The sequence below is a fragment of the Thalassophryne amazonica genome, chromosome 4, assembly GCF_902500255.1.
Source record: "Thalassophryne amazonica chromosome 4, fThaAma1.1, whole genome shotgun sequence".
Lineage (NCBI taxonomy): Eukaryota > Metazoa > Chordata > Actinopteri > Batrachoidiformes > Batrachoididae > Thalassophryne > Thalassophryne amazonica.
Genome location: NC_047106.1, coordinates 63495051 through 63512565, shown reverse-complemented (window position 1 = coordinate 63512565; position 17515 = coordinate 63495051). Strand labels below are relative to the sequence as shown.

The 17515-nt window shown below is 40.6% G+C and overlaps 1 protein-coding gene across 2 annotated transcripts in view; it reads right to left on the bottom strand.

Moving 5' to 3' along the window:
* Positions 1 to 17515, bottom strand: part of ets1 (v-ets avian erythroblastosis virus E26 oncogene homolog 1) — a 118122-nt gene that overhangs the window by 22104 nt on the left and 78503 nt on the right. For both annotated transcript variants that reach the window (XM_034168008.1, XM_034168009.1), the window contains one exon: positions 482 to 601. In XM_034168008.1, coding sequence (XP_034023899.1) covers positions 482 to 601 — 120 coding nt within the window. The remainder of the gene's footprint in view (positions 1 to 481; positions 602 to 17515) is intronic.

Here is a 17515-nt window from a genome sequence, read left to right as displayed (position 1 = left end):
TTCAGAAATTCTTTGTCAGAAGGCACATGAGAGACTTGAGACGAGACATGATGTATTTTCTTGTGTGAAAGTCCTTCTCTGTCCCACTCCAACTTGAAGCTGAAACTGGTGGTGCAACAGACAAGAGTTGCACCATGCAGTTTCTCCAGTCACTCAGAGAACTGCCCACTTGAGACAGATTTAACATGCAATACCACTCTGTTTGTATTTCTGAATATTTGGTGAAAATGAAGTCTAAGACATATTCAGTGATTTGGAAATTTTTATGTATCATCCTCTGACTTACTTGTCTAAAGAAAATTGGAAATAAAAATGATGACTTGGATTAACAATAATCATGTTTATTTTGCTAAATAAATTATTATTATAATTAAATTGCAGCTCCAGTGTGGTGTTGTGCAAAGACAAAATTGCATCATTATCCAAATACTTATTGATGTAACTATCAATATGGACTAATAAGAGCATTTGTGAGTCTTACCTTTTGGAATGTCAAGCCGCAGCTGTACCTTTGTGAAGCCACTGAAGGTAGCCTTCAAAGCCTGGGACACCATCTCTTTACTTCCAGGAGTTAGCAGAGGCACATCTCCACAATCTGTATCTGTAAGCCAGAAAAAAAAAAAAAAAAAAAAATGTAATCCTGATATTTTGGGGAGCACAAAAATCAATTTCACTTAGATTTAGAATGGTTACAGTGCTCTCTAAAAGTACTGGAACACTTGGTATTTCACACATTTTAATTTGTTTATGCCATTTCAAATAATAATACAAAAAAAAAACCTAAATTTTTCTTCCTTAAACTCAAACTGAAAGGAAATCTCTACAATTTGATATAAATTAATAAAAAATATAAAACCCAAGATGATGGGTTGCATACGCTTTGCACACTTTGGTATAATACCTGTAAATAATCAGTTTTATTACCAGTTTTCTTCAGACAAAGCACGGGATGGATAAATTAACATTTCTAAGTCACTGAATATGTCTTGGACTTTATTTACATCAATTATGATGTAATACAAGCAGTATGGTATTGCATGGTAAATCTGTGTGGAGTACACAGTTCTCAGTAACTCAGTGATTGTAGAAGAGTGAGTAAAGCCACCGAAACACCCAGACAACCCAGAAGAAGTTATAGGTTTCTCTGGCTGTGATTGGAGAAATTGTGCATAGTGCATGTTTTGCATTCTGTATCCCCAGTTATGCAGCTTCATGATGAAGTTGTATAGTGGAGAATTTTCTTAAAAAGAAGACCTGAAAGTTCAGTTACCACTTGCCAGAAGGTACATCTGAGATGCAAACCTAGAATTACTTATGTAACCCATCTTCTTGGCTTTTATACTTTGAATTAATTTATATCAAGTTATAGAGATTTACTTTCAGTTTGAATTTAAGAAAGATAATTTTAGAAATGTTTATTTTTTCGGATTTGAAATGGCATAAACAAATTAAAATGTGTGAAATAAGTGTTCCAATACTTTTGGAGGGCACTGTATATGTCAATGTACTCCTTTAATTACTGACAAGCCAAACTGTGACAACACACCTTGTGTGACACTGAAGGCAAAAAATAAGTGACAAAAATGGCAGGAAAGAGAGATGTGTGAGCGTGGTTCAGATATTTACACACAGACACAAACAAAATCTACATTGTTGTATCTGACAACAGTCAGCAATATGGCTCAATGATTACATCCTGTCTAGACAGACACTGTCTTGGTGTCAGATCCAATCTATTTACAGCTGACACACACTATAGGGATTAATCATATGAAAAAAGATAGTATAGCTGCACGTGCACCATTTTAAACATTAATATGCTCATAGTTCAGATGCAAAATTCTTTGCTACAAACTAAGTAATGCATGGATATCAATGGGGCACCTTCAGTAGAGCTTTAAGCTTTAAGTGTGTTTTTCTAAAACTTAATACCATGTTATGTAGTTGACATGTTGATGGATTTTATGATTACCGTATTTTTCGGACTATAAGTCGCACTTTTTTTTTTTACATGTTTTGGCCGGGGGTGCGACCTATACTCCAGAGCGACTTATAAATGAAAAATATACCGGTAGATTCTCAATTAATTTACCGTAATAAAACAATTTTACGTGACAGAGTCACTCTATGTTTTAAAATTGCCACCGGAAACGGAACTGCAATGCATCATGGGCACTGTAGTATGGCGGCTGCCCTATAGGTCATGCTGGTCGCGATAACCAATCAGAGAACAGAACATTGGACACAAATTCCTCACCTCACCCAGACAATGATTGTGAAACAGCGTGTGAAGCAGACGAACACAGTGCTTGCTGTTATTCCGGGAGGGCTAACAAAACAGCTTCAACCCTTGGATATCAGTGTGAGCAGAGTGTTTAAGTTGACGCTGAGAGCTGCGTGGGAGCACTGGGTGAGCATCTGCAGAGGATTAGGGTCTGCACTTGGAAGGAGCTGGCGTCGACACCACGGGGAGGTCATGAGCTGTGCAGGTAGGTGCTGCACGAACATCGGCAGCTGACACCTGGTGTGTACTATCGTCCACAGTGGGTAATATGTTAGAAAAGAACCGTTCAGCGATGGTGCTGGTTATGGTTCGACTCGCAATGTGGTCCGCAAAATACAAACACATCCGTAGGTAAAATGCAGCTCACGAGAGGGCACTCAAGGCTTGTGTGACTGTTCCTGCGACGTCTGACTACCATATAAAAATAAAAATTTCAACATTACTGATAACTTAACAAGACAACGGAGAAGGCCCGAAAAAATGCCACCAAAAAGAAAATCATACTCTGCAGATTACAAGCTGCTTTCTTGATTTCTCTGTTAGTTGTTAGGTCCATAAAATGTCACAAAATTAGTGATTTTCAGAGCCCATGATAATGCATTCAAATATTTTGCTTTGTCCACAGAACAAAGATACATAGTTTACTGCCAGAGAGGAGCAAAGAAAGTAGCAAATAAATCAGAAGGTATCCACACTTAAGAAGCTGAAAGTAGAGAACCTAGATTTGTTTAATTACTCAAAATGATTAATCGATTATCAATATAGTTGTCAATACACTTAACAGTCCATTAATAACTGATTAAACATTGCAGTTCAAGTTGTTAGCATAACATTGGAGTCTACAACACTCGAGCCTGACCTCTAACAATGCTTTGTAAGGCTTGGGTTGTAAAAAACTGAATTTCAAACAGTTTGTGCGTTAGATAAACACAGGTTTATATTCAAATGCAACAGTCTGCACATCCTGAGTGGGAAAGCAACGTCTGGTGCTCAGTGACACGGTGATCCCCGCTAACCCTCCTACCATGTTGTCCCTACACAGTGGCCCTACTGTCGGCAGACCAAGCAAGGGGTCAGACACTCAGAAAGGTCAAGGGTCAATGGATGAGGTGATGATGTCACAGTGACTGCTAGCGGGTGGTTAGAAATTTGGGAGCTGGTTGTCTTGAGGGTCTGTGTCACATACTAGCCTACTGTTCTCGGCTCACAGCTAGTGGCACCCAGTGGGAAACAGAGCCCTCTTTGATGGCTTTAAACAGTGCCTGATGACTCGTACTACTCTAATTAGATTGGCCAGAGTACAGACATGTGGGATAAGGGGCAACGTATGGGAGACAAGGAGTAGGAGAAAGAGCCCGAGGCCAACAACACTAGATGCTAAAAACAACTGGAGCCCAACATGTAATAAAAAGTCTTCTAAATATATACAAAAAGATCATTCAAATTCTTATTAACCACCTCTATGCCATTCAGTTTGCATAATGTGCACAGTGATGTACACAAATGAAAGGAATTCTGCAAAAGGACTGTGAAATATAGGTGATATGACTGGTTGATTAACTTACATGGGCTGGAACATAAACCAATGACACCAATTACCAGCAAGTGAACACAAAAACAGGGCTATAGACGAACAATTAGCCTTCAAATTGATCAATTTGAAAGTGTGAGGTGAAAATATTCTGAATGGAGATGTGAAAAAAAAAAAAAAAACACACACCTCAAATACCACAAATACCACAAATACAGAAGCTCACATTATATATATATATATATATATATATATATATATATATATATATATATATATATATGACCTCCGCAAGGGTATGACACCCTCAAAGTACTAACCAATTACCTACCTCTCCACAACATGGAAGCTGCTATTAGGCATCATAGCAACCAAGTTGAGTAGGCACTTAAATCAACACATGAGCACAGCTCAGAAAGTCATTGGAAACAATACCAGAGGGTCTAAGCACCAAGTACTGGTTGACCGAGCAGTACTCCAGGACTCAGAGACCAGGCAGACCAACATGAGCACAGCCTGGATTGACTACTGGAAGGCCTATGACTCAGTACCTCACACATGGATACCGGATGGACTATGGAAGACGTCACTGGAGGCCAATCACACAAGTCGCCATCAAGTGTGGAATATACTAAGGTGATGCACTGTCCCCACTGCTGTGCATAGGCCTCAACCCCCTCAGCCAACTCATCACAAAATGCGGCTATGGATATCAATTCCACCTCCTGTACATGGATGACATGTATGCTAAGAGTGAATGAGACATTCATTCACTGATCCACCTCACCAGGATCTACAGTGAGGATATCGGGATGTCATTTGGATTGGATAAGTGTGGCTGAATGGTGGCAAAGAGAGGGAAGTTGATCCGGACTGAGGGGGTGGAGTTGACAGGAGGCAGGATAGGGGACATACAGGACCGCTACAAGTACCTAAGAATCCCACAAGCCAGTGGGAACCATGATGAAGATGCAAGAAGGTCAGCCACAGCCAAGTAGCTGCAGAAGGTAAGAGAGATGCTGAGAAGCCAACTCAATGGTAGGTATTTGAGAACGAAGAGCTAAGGCTTGTGGGACTTCAAATTCCAGACAGACAAGCAGCTGCTGGCCAACCAACCGGACATAGTGGTGGTTGACCAAGGAAAGAAGACCACAGTTGTGATCGATGTGGCAATCTCAGCTGACAGCAATATCAGAAGGAAGGCAGGAAGGTGCATGACAAAATAGAGACATACCAAGGGCTGAAGGAGCAACTAGAGCAGATGTGGAAGGTAAAGTCCAAAGTGGTCCCAGTGGTAATAGGAGCACTAGGGCTGTACTGGGGATGAAATTATGACATGACTGGTACACTTACGGTCAGGTCAGCTCTGGGAGGATGCATTGTTGCTGTCTGTCGCAACATGCCTCCACGATAGAACCGCCCTGTGGCAACAATCAGGGACGTGATATCATCAGATGATTCTCTCTCTGCATCACATGTATTTATTTATTAGTTCCTTCTACCCCTTTTTACAACTCAAAGTGATTCAAATTACAATCATTTCAGACATGGCCAAACATTTTCCACCAAATGATTTAATTTTATGTCATACATACATTTTTTTTTCAAGTTTAGAAAAATTCCAGAGTTTCTTTCCTTTTTGCAGACCTGCTGTGGCATCTCCACGAGCTGTTTGTTTTATCAGTTGGCAGCAACACTGGGGTAACTTTCAGTTCATGCCTGTTTTCACCACTCACTGATGCCTCGACCTCATCTGGAATGCACAGCAGCTGTCCCTCCTTCACTAACGTAATGTCTGTCTAACTGCTCAACTTGTACTCTTGCAGCTGATACGCCAGCTCAAGTCAGCTGTAGACCATGGAACATCAGTGAAACAGCCAAAAGGAAGGAAAAGCTGTTGGGATCTGCTGTATCATGGCAGATCTTCAGGTAGATCAAGAAGTTGTGCTCCTTGCATTGCAAGCAATCTTTACTTCCATTTGGGAGACAAGTATCACCCATACAGACTGCAAAAAAAGAACAAAAAACAAAACCTTACTGTCGCATTCTGGAAGTGATCACATGACTTGTAACAATTTTAAATGCATTACACTGCCTACTGTGCCAGGGACTGTAATTGTAAGGGTCGTTCTCACTCAGATTCAGTGTCAGCTTCTTACTGTTCATCAACCAGACCAGTCTTGTTTGGAGCCCAAGAAGTCAACTACTGATGATATCCTAGCAAGGCAAGTAGTCACTGATTGCAAGGATGAGTATTGACAATTATTTGTCAACCTATGTCAACTTTTACAAAACATTTAATCTGGTAGACTAGGCTGCTTTTTGAGACATCAAGTTAGATCACTAATAAGATAAAACCCATTTCCATCATAGGAGCTCGCGGCCCATTTTAAGGGGCCAACACCTTGGCACCTGTCTCCATCCAGGGACCAAGTTGAAAAGAGAGTTTACAGATATTCTGGGCCAGGAAAAGCCGTCCTGGAAGCTGTGTACTTCTGACTGGCCCTGAAGTGCCACTGGGCTCAGTGCTTACTGGTCAAAAGCATGCACGGGTAGGGTTGTCACGATTAGGAATTTCTGGAGACGATTAATTGGCAGACAAATAATTGCGATTGACGAATATAGTCTATTTGTTTCTTTTTTTCCCTTCTTTATATTCCACTGTCATAGTATAATTACACAACTCTGGAAGACCATTTGGCTTCTGTGAGTGGAGAAACTGGGAATGGTGCAACATTTTTATTTTTATCTTCATTTTCCATAGAGTCCCAACTTTTTCTGATTTGTGGTTGTTTCTGTTGCATTTCTGAAATTGTTTCTCCTCATCAGTCACATTTTGTGCTTGAACACTACATTAAGCTCAAGCTTGAACAAATAAATACCTTTGGAAAATAACAGCTGTTAAAGTTCAGAGTTCTCACCTGCTTTCTGTGATCTGTGCGTCTGAACATCACCACAGCTTCTCCACGTCAGGGTTTTTTTTTTTAACTCGTATGAGTAATTTTTTCTCAGTTCATTCAAATATTCTCATTTTTTAAATAAATTTTTAAAGATATTTGACTGTTTATTTCATCTCATGATCTCATAAATTCAGTATACGACGCACACATGGTGTGAACAGGGCGGTAACGGCAGAATCACACCGGGAGAGAAAGTTCAGAGAGAAGTAAAGGCAGCTCCACGTTTTGTTTTTTGTTCACTCAGGTTAAAATCCTCTCTCTGCTCCGCGTCGCTGCGTGCACTGATGGTTCTCAGACTGTAACATGTCATGCCTCCATTCAGGAATCTCCCTCCCCCACCCCTCCCTCGCAGCCTGTTGACTCTGTGTGCGCGCGCGCACACACACACACACACACACACACACACACACACACACCTTCGGTGAACTCCGCATTTTAGATGGCTTTGAAGAAGACGGCCAGTTTTAAACGGCCGTCTTATCCAAACGGCAGGACAGATCGCTCCTCAGCCTCCATGTTACTGTCCTGCCTTAAGACGAGAGCGAAACACAGTGAGCGAGGCTGCAGCACAATGACGTCAGATTCTGAGTCGTTTTATGCGTTGTGGATAAAATAAATAATTCACGGTAATATGAAAAATAATCACGAATATGAAAAATAATTGCGATTGGCAAATACTGTAAAAACTGTTACTGCCCTATGCACAGGAAGGTGAAAACAGCACAATTAGCATTTGTGAAAGTGAACGTAAGCAGAAACAAACAAAATAACTGTGATAAGAGAAGGTGACAGATAAACCAATAAGTGAGGATTCAACTCCTTTAATGGCAGAAGCATTGGATCGCCCCTCTGAGTCTGGTCTGCTTGAGGGTTTTTTTTTTCTCAAAAAAAGAAAAAAAGCCAGAGGGAGTTTTTCCATACCACTGTGGAAATGTGCATGCTCAGGAAGGTTGGCAAGATAAGACCTTACCCATGTGAAGTGCCTTGGAGTGCCATGTTGTGATCTGGCACTAAATAAACTAACTGAATCCTTGAGAAACAAAGTGAAAATCTAAATCTATGGATGTCAATTAAACAAACTGCAAAATAGTTCCAAGAGAAAACTTAGCAGAACTGAACCTCTTAACACACTGCGGAAAAGTGCACAGAGAAAAGAAACATTAAAGCAGGACTACAAGCTCCTGAGTGTCCACACCAATAAAAGTTATCACACCACAAAACAAATGGAATACTGTGCTACAGACCCTCATGCCCCGACAACATGTGTATAAGAAAGACAATGTTTTTGTTTGGTTTTTTTAAAGTTTGTTTGATTGTTTTTGTTGTTCTATGACAGACGTTTAAAAAAAAAAAAAAAAATCTGCAAACTTTTATTTTATGTTACTTTGCCCCTAAGGTTAAGGTTAAAGTTTGCTTACGAGATGTCTCTTACTTTATATGCTTACCGTCACTGCAAACCTGGTGGTTCTTCATCACAGTGGAGACAACAGCTGAGAAGGCCACTTAATGGGCCATTCCCCTACCTGTTCCTGAAATCTGGGGAGTAAATCAACTTCATGCAGTGGAAATGGGCCTACACAGCACATCAAAGCAGGCCTATGCACAGGTGTGTGGAGTGGGGGCACCATCACATACTAGTGAATCCTGGTATGTTAAGGGATGCGTTCTGGTTCGTACTGCATTCAGTGCTTGCATGGACTTTGTAGATAATGCTGGGATGTTTGTGGAAAAAATGATCAATTAAATTCCAAATGAAGCACTAGTCCTGTTTGGTAATACAGCATCTTTCTTTAAGCTCCTGACGTGTCCAGTCTTACTGTATGATTCTAAGACTTGGACTCTAACCAGTAACCAAAGGTGACGTCTGGAGATCTGTGATACGAGGGCTTTCTGGAGAATCTCTGGATCCTACTGGAATGGCTTTGTGTCAAATAAAGTCACTTAAGGAGACCCAGATGAGTCATACTACTTGCACTGAGAAGGAAAGTGAGTTATGGCACTGTGCCCAAGTGGCACGCTGACATGAGCAAAATCTAGTGCACAGGTGCCTCAGTGCTGAACACCCCAGAAACGGGAAAATGCAGAGACACCCGTGTTATTACCTGACTGTGGCAGACAGACTGCTACTTTCTGGAGATGGGGGAGGACTGGTGGTCTGCCTAAATCACTGCCAAGCAGGACTCTGGGTGGTTCCATAGTTTGGTGGATGCAGCTAAATACAGCACCATCACTTGTTCCTGGATCTGACTTGCCTAACAATTCACAAATTTACAATTCCTCCATCCTGCCTGCGGGGGGGCAGGATGGAGGAATTTCCCACCAATGGAACAAATCTCATATGGGATCAGACAAAGAACAAATACCCTCTTTTTCTTTTACAAAAGTCTCACTTGTGTCTGCTGTGTCAGCTATAATACATTCGTTACACTGATCAAGAAAAAAACAGTTTTTAATTGTACTTAGAAGTAAAGCCAAAAGAAGATTCAACACTTTTTTTTTGTTTTACAAATTCACATAAAACCACTGTTCAACACTTAACAACTGTAAGGCAGCAAAACTGTTTCACTATGAAAATACCCCAGTCACTGTAAGATGTCGACAGTTGTCCCCGACACCAAGGTGGTCTAGGCCTCTCGAGCTTATTTTACTTTTAAGTAGCATCTGTAATTTAAATGCATACATGCTGCAAATGAGTGCAAACTGAGAGGGGACTGGGGATCAGACAGTCTGGGCTTTGATGTGAAGGCAGGACAAAAGTGCAGCAGTTAAAGCTGGATCCTGTAGAGTCTGTCTGCACTGTTGGCCCATTTATACCCCACCCTCTTAAATTCTTTTTATCAACTCTTGCCACAGTCTGTAATGGCCTTCCCAAAGATCAACTTCAGAAGCAAATTCTCAATTGAATGGTTAATATACTAACCCACTGGTGACCATGAACGTGGCGGTGTGTCCAGGTATAAACTCCTTGTCATATTTATTTTACAAATAATAATAATAATAATAACAGTTTAAAAAAATAATAATCAGTGACGGAATGTAACAGAGACTTTGTTCAACCACTTCCTGAAACATGTGACCTACTCTGCTGTAGTTCACATGTTCCCTCAAGACGATGCGTTATTTTCCAGCCGCTAGGATAGGCTGTGAATATCACATGAGCCTGTGACAGTGTGTCACTCTCCCTGCAAGTGGCTGTAGTATCTGTTATTGGGATATTCTTGCTCAAACACATCAATAAATGTTCAAAAAATCTCAAAGAATAAGTTTTATTTTAGTTTTTACTCTTTTACACAAAGACAATCATTGTGGAAACATTTGGAAAGATCACTTTTAACATTTTTTACAGCAATTATTCACAATAATTTCACAGCAATTATGGACATTTTTAAGATGTAGGAATCTTGAGTTTTCATTACTGAGGGACATTATTCATTCAATAAGGATTTATTTGAAAAGAGAAGACATTCAATCTGGTAAGGGATTTTTTTTTCTTTCCATTAATTCATTTTCTACACCTGTTTACTCCAATGAAAGGTTACAGTGGGGCTGGAGTCTATGATAAGGGATTTTATTCCACAAATATGCTCTTTTGTAATGTACTAGTTCTATGCCATGCAGCTTCCAGTGAATGGCACTGTTGTGACACATGGCAATTTTTTTTTAATTGATTATACGCTATTTTAAAATCTTTTTTTTCCATATATTACACTACTTTTGTGACCCAAACACTGTGGCAAACCTATTTCTACAACCAAAATGCTCATCCACATGAACAAAGATTTATTTTCACTCACGATTTGAAGATGTTTGACAAAAATATATATATTTTTTTAGCATTTGAGCCAAGTTATGTCTTCTACACAGTGTTCCTGACAAATATATGTCTCACATTCAGAAAACTATTGTTCTGACCATTTTGATAGGTGCATTACACTATATGGAAGGACCTTGAAAGTCAAAATTGTGAAGGATGGTAAAATGCCCTGGAAGCACCGACAAGTGCCCAGACCCCAGAGGGTTTAATGGTACAGTAAAAACTACACATTCCAAAAAATTTTGAAAAAAGGAGCAATGCACAAGTTCAAACTGAACTCATGCATTCAACCTGAAACTGTATTTTTTAAATTTACTACATTTTTGTCTTGCAATCCTAATTTACATTTTGACAACACTGGACATTTGATGTTGTATATATGCATCTACTTTTATTTGTTTTGTGAAATAAAATTAAAGATTTTTTTGGGAATTAACACTGAAAATGCTAAAGCAATCACAGAGCAGTCTCTGCTATGAATGATCCATATGAAAGTTATCTGTGGGAGAGCTAATGCATACTGTGCATCCATTAGTGAGAAAGGCTACCTTGGAACTAGACAATCTTGAGTAAATGATGAAGTCCTGATAGGATTTCAAAGCCTGTGCGTCCCATTAGATGCAGAATGTTCAGTACGTGCAGAGAGTTAGAGCATCCACAAGTCATCATTTTCCACATTAGACTGTGTGGGGCTGTCCACAAAATGAGTCCTATCCACTTAGCTTAGGGAGGGAGTGTAAATCACAAGCAACATTAAAGCGTTTGCATTTCACTAACAAATCCCAGAGTGAAAAGGATGAAATAAAAGAGATTGCTCTAAATGAGAGAATCCACGTATTCCAAGAATAAGAGATGATTAGCCTGAACATACAGTAAAAAGTGAGTTGTGCCACTCTTGCCATGATATGAGTAATGGACATCATGGTGAACGTGACAATTAAAATTTTCCAAGTCAGATACAAACCGTACACTTCCACTGCCTTACCTTTATAACCGAGCTACAAACAAGCCTTTAAAAGGAGGCTTAGCACTTTCACTTTGATCAGCTGACAAACACACATGCACAAACTACATTAGCAGGCGTCTTCGCCTGTGCACGGGAGTGTGGGTGTGAAATTGACATTTTTTACAGATGGGGTCAAAGTCTGTAGGAACAGTGGGGCTGAGGCAGACAGGGTTGGGCAGAGTGGGAAAGGAGAGAGGAAGATAAGGAGCAAGCATCTCTAGTGGATGAGGAGTGACTGACTAGGAGGATGAGTCATCCGCCTGTAACATGAACCCATCACAGGACAAGGGAACCAAGAGTGGGCACACACACACACACACACACACACACACACACACACACACACACACACACACACACACACACACACACACACACACACACACAGAGTGAGAGAGACAGAGGGGACACATGAATGGGAGGTCTCATACACCTCCCTCTCTTTTCCTCATCTCAGTAGTGACATCACAGTGGGATCAGTGCCATCTCCCAGGCCTCTGGCGTGGACTTGGTTCATTCATAAAGGCAGGACGGCTGCCTCCACTCAGGATGATGCAATGATACATGTAGAGCAGGCAACCAGGCCAACAAATATGGGACAATGTGTTCTTTCATATGATTGAGATATAAATAGTCCGATAGAGTGTGTGTGGGAGGAGAGGAAGAGGGCTAAGAATTCAGTAAGGATGACATCTGAAAGGATATATAAAGCTGGAACATAGTAAAGTGAAATTTTGCCGCTTATATAGCGCAGATCTGCATGAGAGTGCATATGGCTATTCAGCAGTCTTCAATGTCCTTCTGTTGAAGCATGTATGTTGGACTTTTTATATAAATCCAAGAGTCAACTTCCTTTATCTAAGCTGCCACTTCCTGAGGGGAATAAGGTGGGCTATGGGTTCAGGTGAGGGCTGTGGCCTCATATCCTTCCTGAATATCCCTGCATGCATGTTGGTACATATATATCAGCAGGATCACAGCAAGGTGCATAAAGAAAGTGAGTCTCGGGTAGGTGCCAGGACCCTTAATTGGTCTTTTAAATGGAACTAGGCTAACCACAGTAGACTTGAGGTGACAATGGTATCTGAGAGAGCCTTTGATGGAGATCCATATCAGGACCTCTGGACTGAGCATGTGGGGTCATAAACCCAACCAACATGAAGGAGGGCCATTCAGGACCACAGGCTGATAAAGTAGTGGCTGAGGGCTGCACTGCACTGAAAGAGGAGAACTGGGTGGCAGTCTGGGTTTGTAAGGGCTGCTTGTTCAGCCAGCCACTTCAATGTTTAGATTTCCATCTCAGTGCCAAGAGCCAGGAATAGAAGTGCTGAAGTCAGATCACACCAGACACAAACCAAGCCTGCTCCAAACCAGCAGCAACATGTTATCGTTAACAAATCCAAGACATAACCAGTCCCACGTCGAGAGCATGGACAACAGCAATGAAACACTGGTTTTATTTTTGGGTTTCCACCGCTGGCTTTTGGCTGCCCTTCCAAATCACATGCTTGTGGTGGTGTAATGCACCCGTATGGAACAAGGCCATGGCTGCTGACATCTGTCTTTGGCCATGAAATGAGAGTTGTCCCAGCTCACCATGATCACAGACACAGTGGCTACTCAAGTAGACAATAAGTGATACATCTGCCCTACTGGCTTTCGTTTTTTCCCCCCACACTCCCTCCATCTCTGAAATCATATTAGCTTATGATGTGAAAGTGCATTACTACTCGACTGGTTATGCCAAGATCTCAGTGCTTGATGTGGTAATACCTCTCAGACCAAAGATATTTACACAAAAAGCTGGGCACATTTTTCCCTTTGCAAACAGAAGAATCAAAGACAGTGATTTTAGGCATTTCTTATTGCTTGAGTACATGCATGCTGCTCTGTGATCTCACACAGTGTGAAAAATGCTTGTTTCACGCATCTGAAATTGAGTAATGTGCTTGTCACAACTGTCCATTACACAATCTGCAAGTTCTGAATAATTTTGATGAGGTAAAAATGAAAAAGAAAAAGAAAAAAAAAAACGTTAAGAACGAGGCAACACAAAACAGTCGAGCTCAGACACACTACAACAATTATTCAGAATTAAATGTTAATTCTGATGTCAGCTTCTTTCACACACCCTCCGCCACCCACCCCCACCTTTTTTTGTACATTTTATGAGCTAAACAACTAAAGGATTAATCCAGAAAACAGACAATCAATTGATAATGAAAATTACTGTTAGTTGCAGCCATGTGAAATATGTTGAGCTTTTATTTTCAGTCTTTTTTCTGCATGCCTTTTATTTAATGGCAATTTATACCATTTATGTGCCTTTTTTTGTAAAATTAATACTTCTCACGACAAAACATTTGAATGAAATTGGTAGAACTTATGATTCTGATTTTCTGGTAAATTAACCAAAGGATAACTGACTATTCTAAAAATAATAAATCAATTAATCAATATACAGTGAGGAAAATAAGTATTTGAGGAGGGAGCTGAAACTCCAAACCTGAAAGATCTAGAGAAGATCTGTATGGAGGAGTGGACCAAAATCCCTGCTGCAGTGTGTGCAAACCTGGTGAAAAACTACAGGAAACGTATGACCTCTGTAATTGCAAACAAAGGCTACTGTACCAAATATTAACATTGATTTTCACAGGTGTTGAAATACTTATTTGCAGCAGTAACATACAAATAAATTATTAAAAAAAAATCATACATTGTGATTTCCGGATTTTTTTTTTTTTTTTAATTACGTCTCTCACAGTGGACATGCACCTAAGATGAAAATTTCAGACCCCTCCATGATTTCTAAGTGGGAGAACTTGCAAAATCGCAGGGTGTTCAAATACTTATTTTCTTCACTGTATAAAAATAATCATTGGTTACCGCCTCACCTCCCTCAAGATAAAAGTCTTATGTGGCCAATGTATAAATGTCAAATATTTATAATGATAATACTTTAAAGTCCAAAAAGGTCTGCTTTGTTTGCTCATCACATCTAAGATGATTGTATTGCTGTTTGGCTGTAAAAATGAATGGCCAAGCAAGCATATGCGAGTGTATAGTTTGTGTTAGCCTAGCGTGTGTAGGCTAACTACTCGCAGGCTCCATGCCTGCTGTAAACACACAAGGGATGTTCTCTGGGAAATGTTTAGGCGTTAAACCAAATACGAGGCATATCTGACAAACAGTTTACTCTGTTGCATTTTTTCCACAAAACACGATGCCTGCCCCCCCCCCCCCCTTTTTTTTTGTCTGCACCAAGACACAACCAGCATCCAGATTTATATGTGGATTATCCAGATCAATATATAAAGCCACAAATGCACAGGTATTGACAAAAGTTATCATATGACCGTTACTTTGCAAAATACATGTGCACAGAACCCTTCAAATTAATTACTGGAACTAATTAAGCATCACAGGGTACTTGCTGCTTGTTTGAAGGCGAGCTATGGATGGCAGATGGATACTTGATAAATAAATTCCAGCCTGACCACAGTGTTTTCATGCTGCATGCCTTACATTCCACCTCTGCTGTACAATCAGCTAATGTGCTTCACCCAGCTTTCTTGTTTGGCTCTAATGTGACCAAAAATGACTTGTGGCGCAAGTGGTGAAACAGTTTCAGCTCAGGTTGATGAATTATTCTTCTATTTTAAGCTCAGTGGAAGGTCCGTGAAACAAAACATCTGGCTAGAGCCCTCTTCCTTCATTTTATTTAGGATATGCAAGCGTGTTGTTTTTTCATAACAACAAGAGACGTTGAGTGTGTTAGCAGATGCATGTGATAACTGGAAAGTTGCAAAGTAATTTTTTGAAATAAGAAATTTCAATCATTTCCCTAATCGACAGAAGCGTGCGCATAAAACTCACACTCGCACACAGACAGGCCGTGACTCATTTCTTCACAGAGTGACTGGCCATCAGGGGATGACGTGCACTTTCATTTCACACCATGACTGGCCATGATTAAAGAAATGACCATGCCTTGTAAAATCCCTAACTCGAACTTGACTTTTATGTTCACATTAGAAACAAACATGTTTTAGACACTAAGATGACCCTTATCGAAATTCATATAAAAACCAAAAGATGAAAGTCGTGATATATTTTCTTTGTTATTGTATTTACAGACTCAATGTAGCCTGTAGACAGTAAAGACAGAATTGTTTGTAATGTATAAAGGGTCAGATACTTTGACAGACATAGCGAAGGAATCCAGATGCTTCTACTCACCGCATTCCCAAAACACATTCATTCACTAGGAGCCAGAACATGTGTGCCTCCCATTTGCCTGCATCACTGAACCTCGTCGTATCTCATGCACCACCAAGCTCATCCTACACAGTTGAGGTAGACTTACCAAGCTTGTGTGTGCTCACACACACACACACACACACACACACACACACTGTGCCATTCTTTTCTTTGATAGGTCAGTCTGTAAGCAGGTCCAATGTATTAAAATCTGCCCCTGTGGGCTTCATCACCTCTGATCACAGGTGGTGTCCAGTCAACCCACATTCACACACACACACACACACACACACACACACACACACACACAACAAGAAAACCTACACCATCTAAAAACCAAGAAGGCTGGCATGTCTTCTTTCATAACAACTAGACATCGGTGGGTAAACAATCCCAATCGCTCTCTCTCAAGACACCATACTGGTTTTCATAGCTTACTAAACAAGACCAGCTTCCATTATAGGAAACACAGCTCCTAAACATGGAACTCTAAAAAAAACAAAAAACAAACAACACCAAAAAAGCAAAAGAAAACACACGCCACACACTGAGGATGGTGTTGAGATGCGTAGGTGGTTCTGCTAAGTCATTTTGGGGCAGTGTCAGGCCCAGTTGGAGTTCTCAGTCAGGCTGGCAATGTGGTGAAATCGAGCAGCGGAATGAGTGTATGTAGTGGCAGCAGCCAATAAGCCAACCAATCAGACACGCAGTTGGACAGTAACGTGTGGTGCAGCAGGCGCCTGCTGGCATGACTCAGGGATTACAATCAAGGAATGACTGGGGATGGGACAAAGAAAACACACGAGGAACTCGCTCACACCACATCAAGGTGGCGCAAAAGAAACTCATGTGGCCAAGACAAGAAAGAAACATGGAAACACAGGGAAGAAAGGGAAAGGAGTGGGAGCAATACTGGAATATGGAAAGGGACAAGTGGGTGGCTGAGTGATTGAAGAGAGATGGTTGTTTTACAAAAGCCTGTTAATCCTCCATTTCTCCAGCAAATGAAGACATTTTCCTTTGTTTTGGTGGTTGGGATTTCCCAGGAACTAGCAAAGTGAGCTGTTTCAGTCCAGTTGCTGGGAATCTGCAATTTAATTATTTTCAAGATATCTGCGTCATGCCAAGTTTACCTTTCGTGTCTCCACAGACCTTTACTGAACCTGTGTTCACCACCCCCCTCTGCATTCTTGCTACTGAGCAGGCTGCTTGTTGCCTCTGGTGCAAACACGCCTTAGTTTGTGACTAATCTTTATGAGCACTGATTTAAGGAGTGTACTCACTAGGAAAGCATGAGATATAACCCACAAAGTACACAATATACTGTTTATATGGGTTACACAACACAATTGGCAGAAGAACCAACAAAAATATGCTCAGTGAATGAAGGAATAACCCTTTTAGTGCAACACAGAGGTGTGTCTGACTAATGCGGGAAACACAAGGTCTTGGCAGAAATGCATAATCCAATTCAGTTGTACTCATCCAATCTGTTAAAGAGTCTGAATGGCATGATGATGACCAAAATCAATTATCTTGTCCTTCAGACATAAACACACCCAGTCATGAAAAGACAGCCTTGTCAAACATTACCTGCTGAAATACGTGCTGTACACAGAACACTAGACTGACTAATCAAATTCTGATCGGGAGAATCATA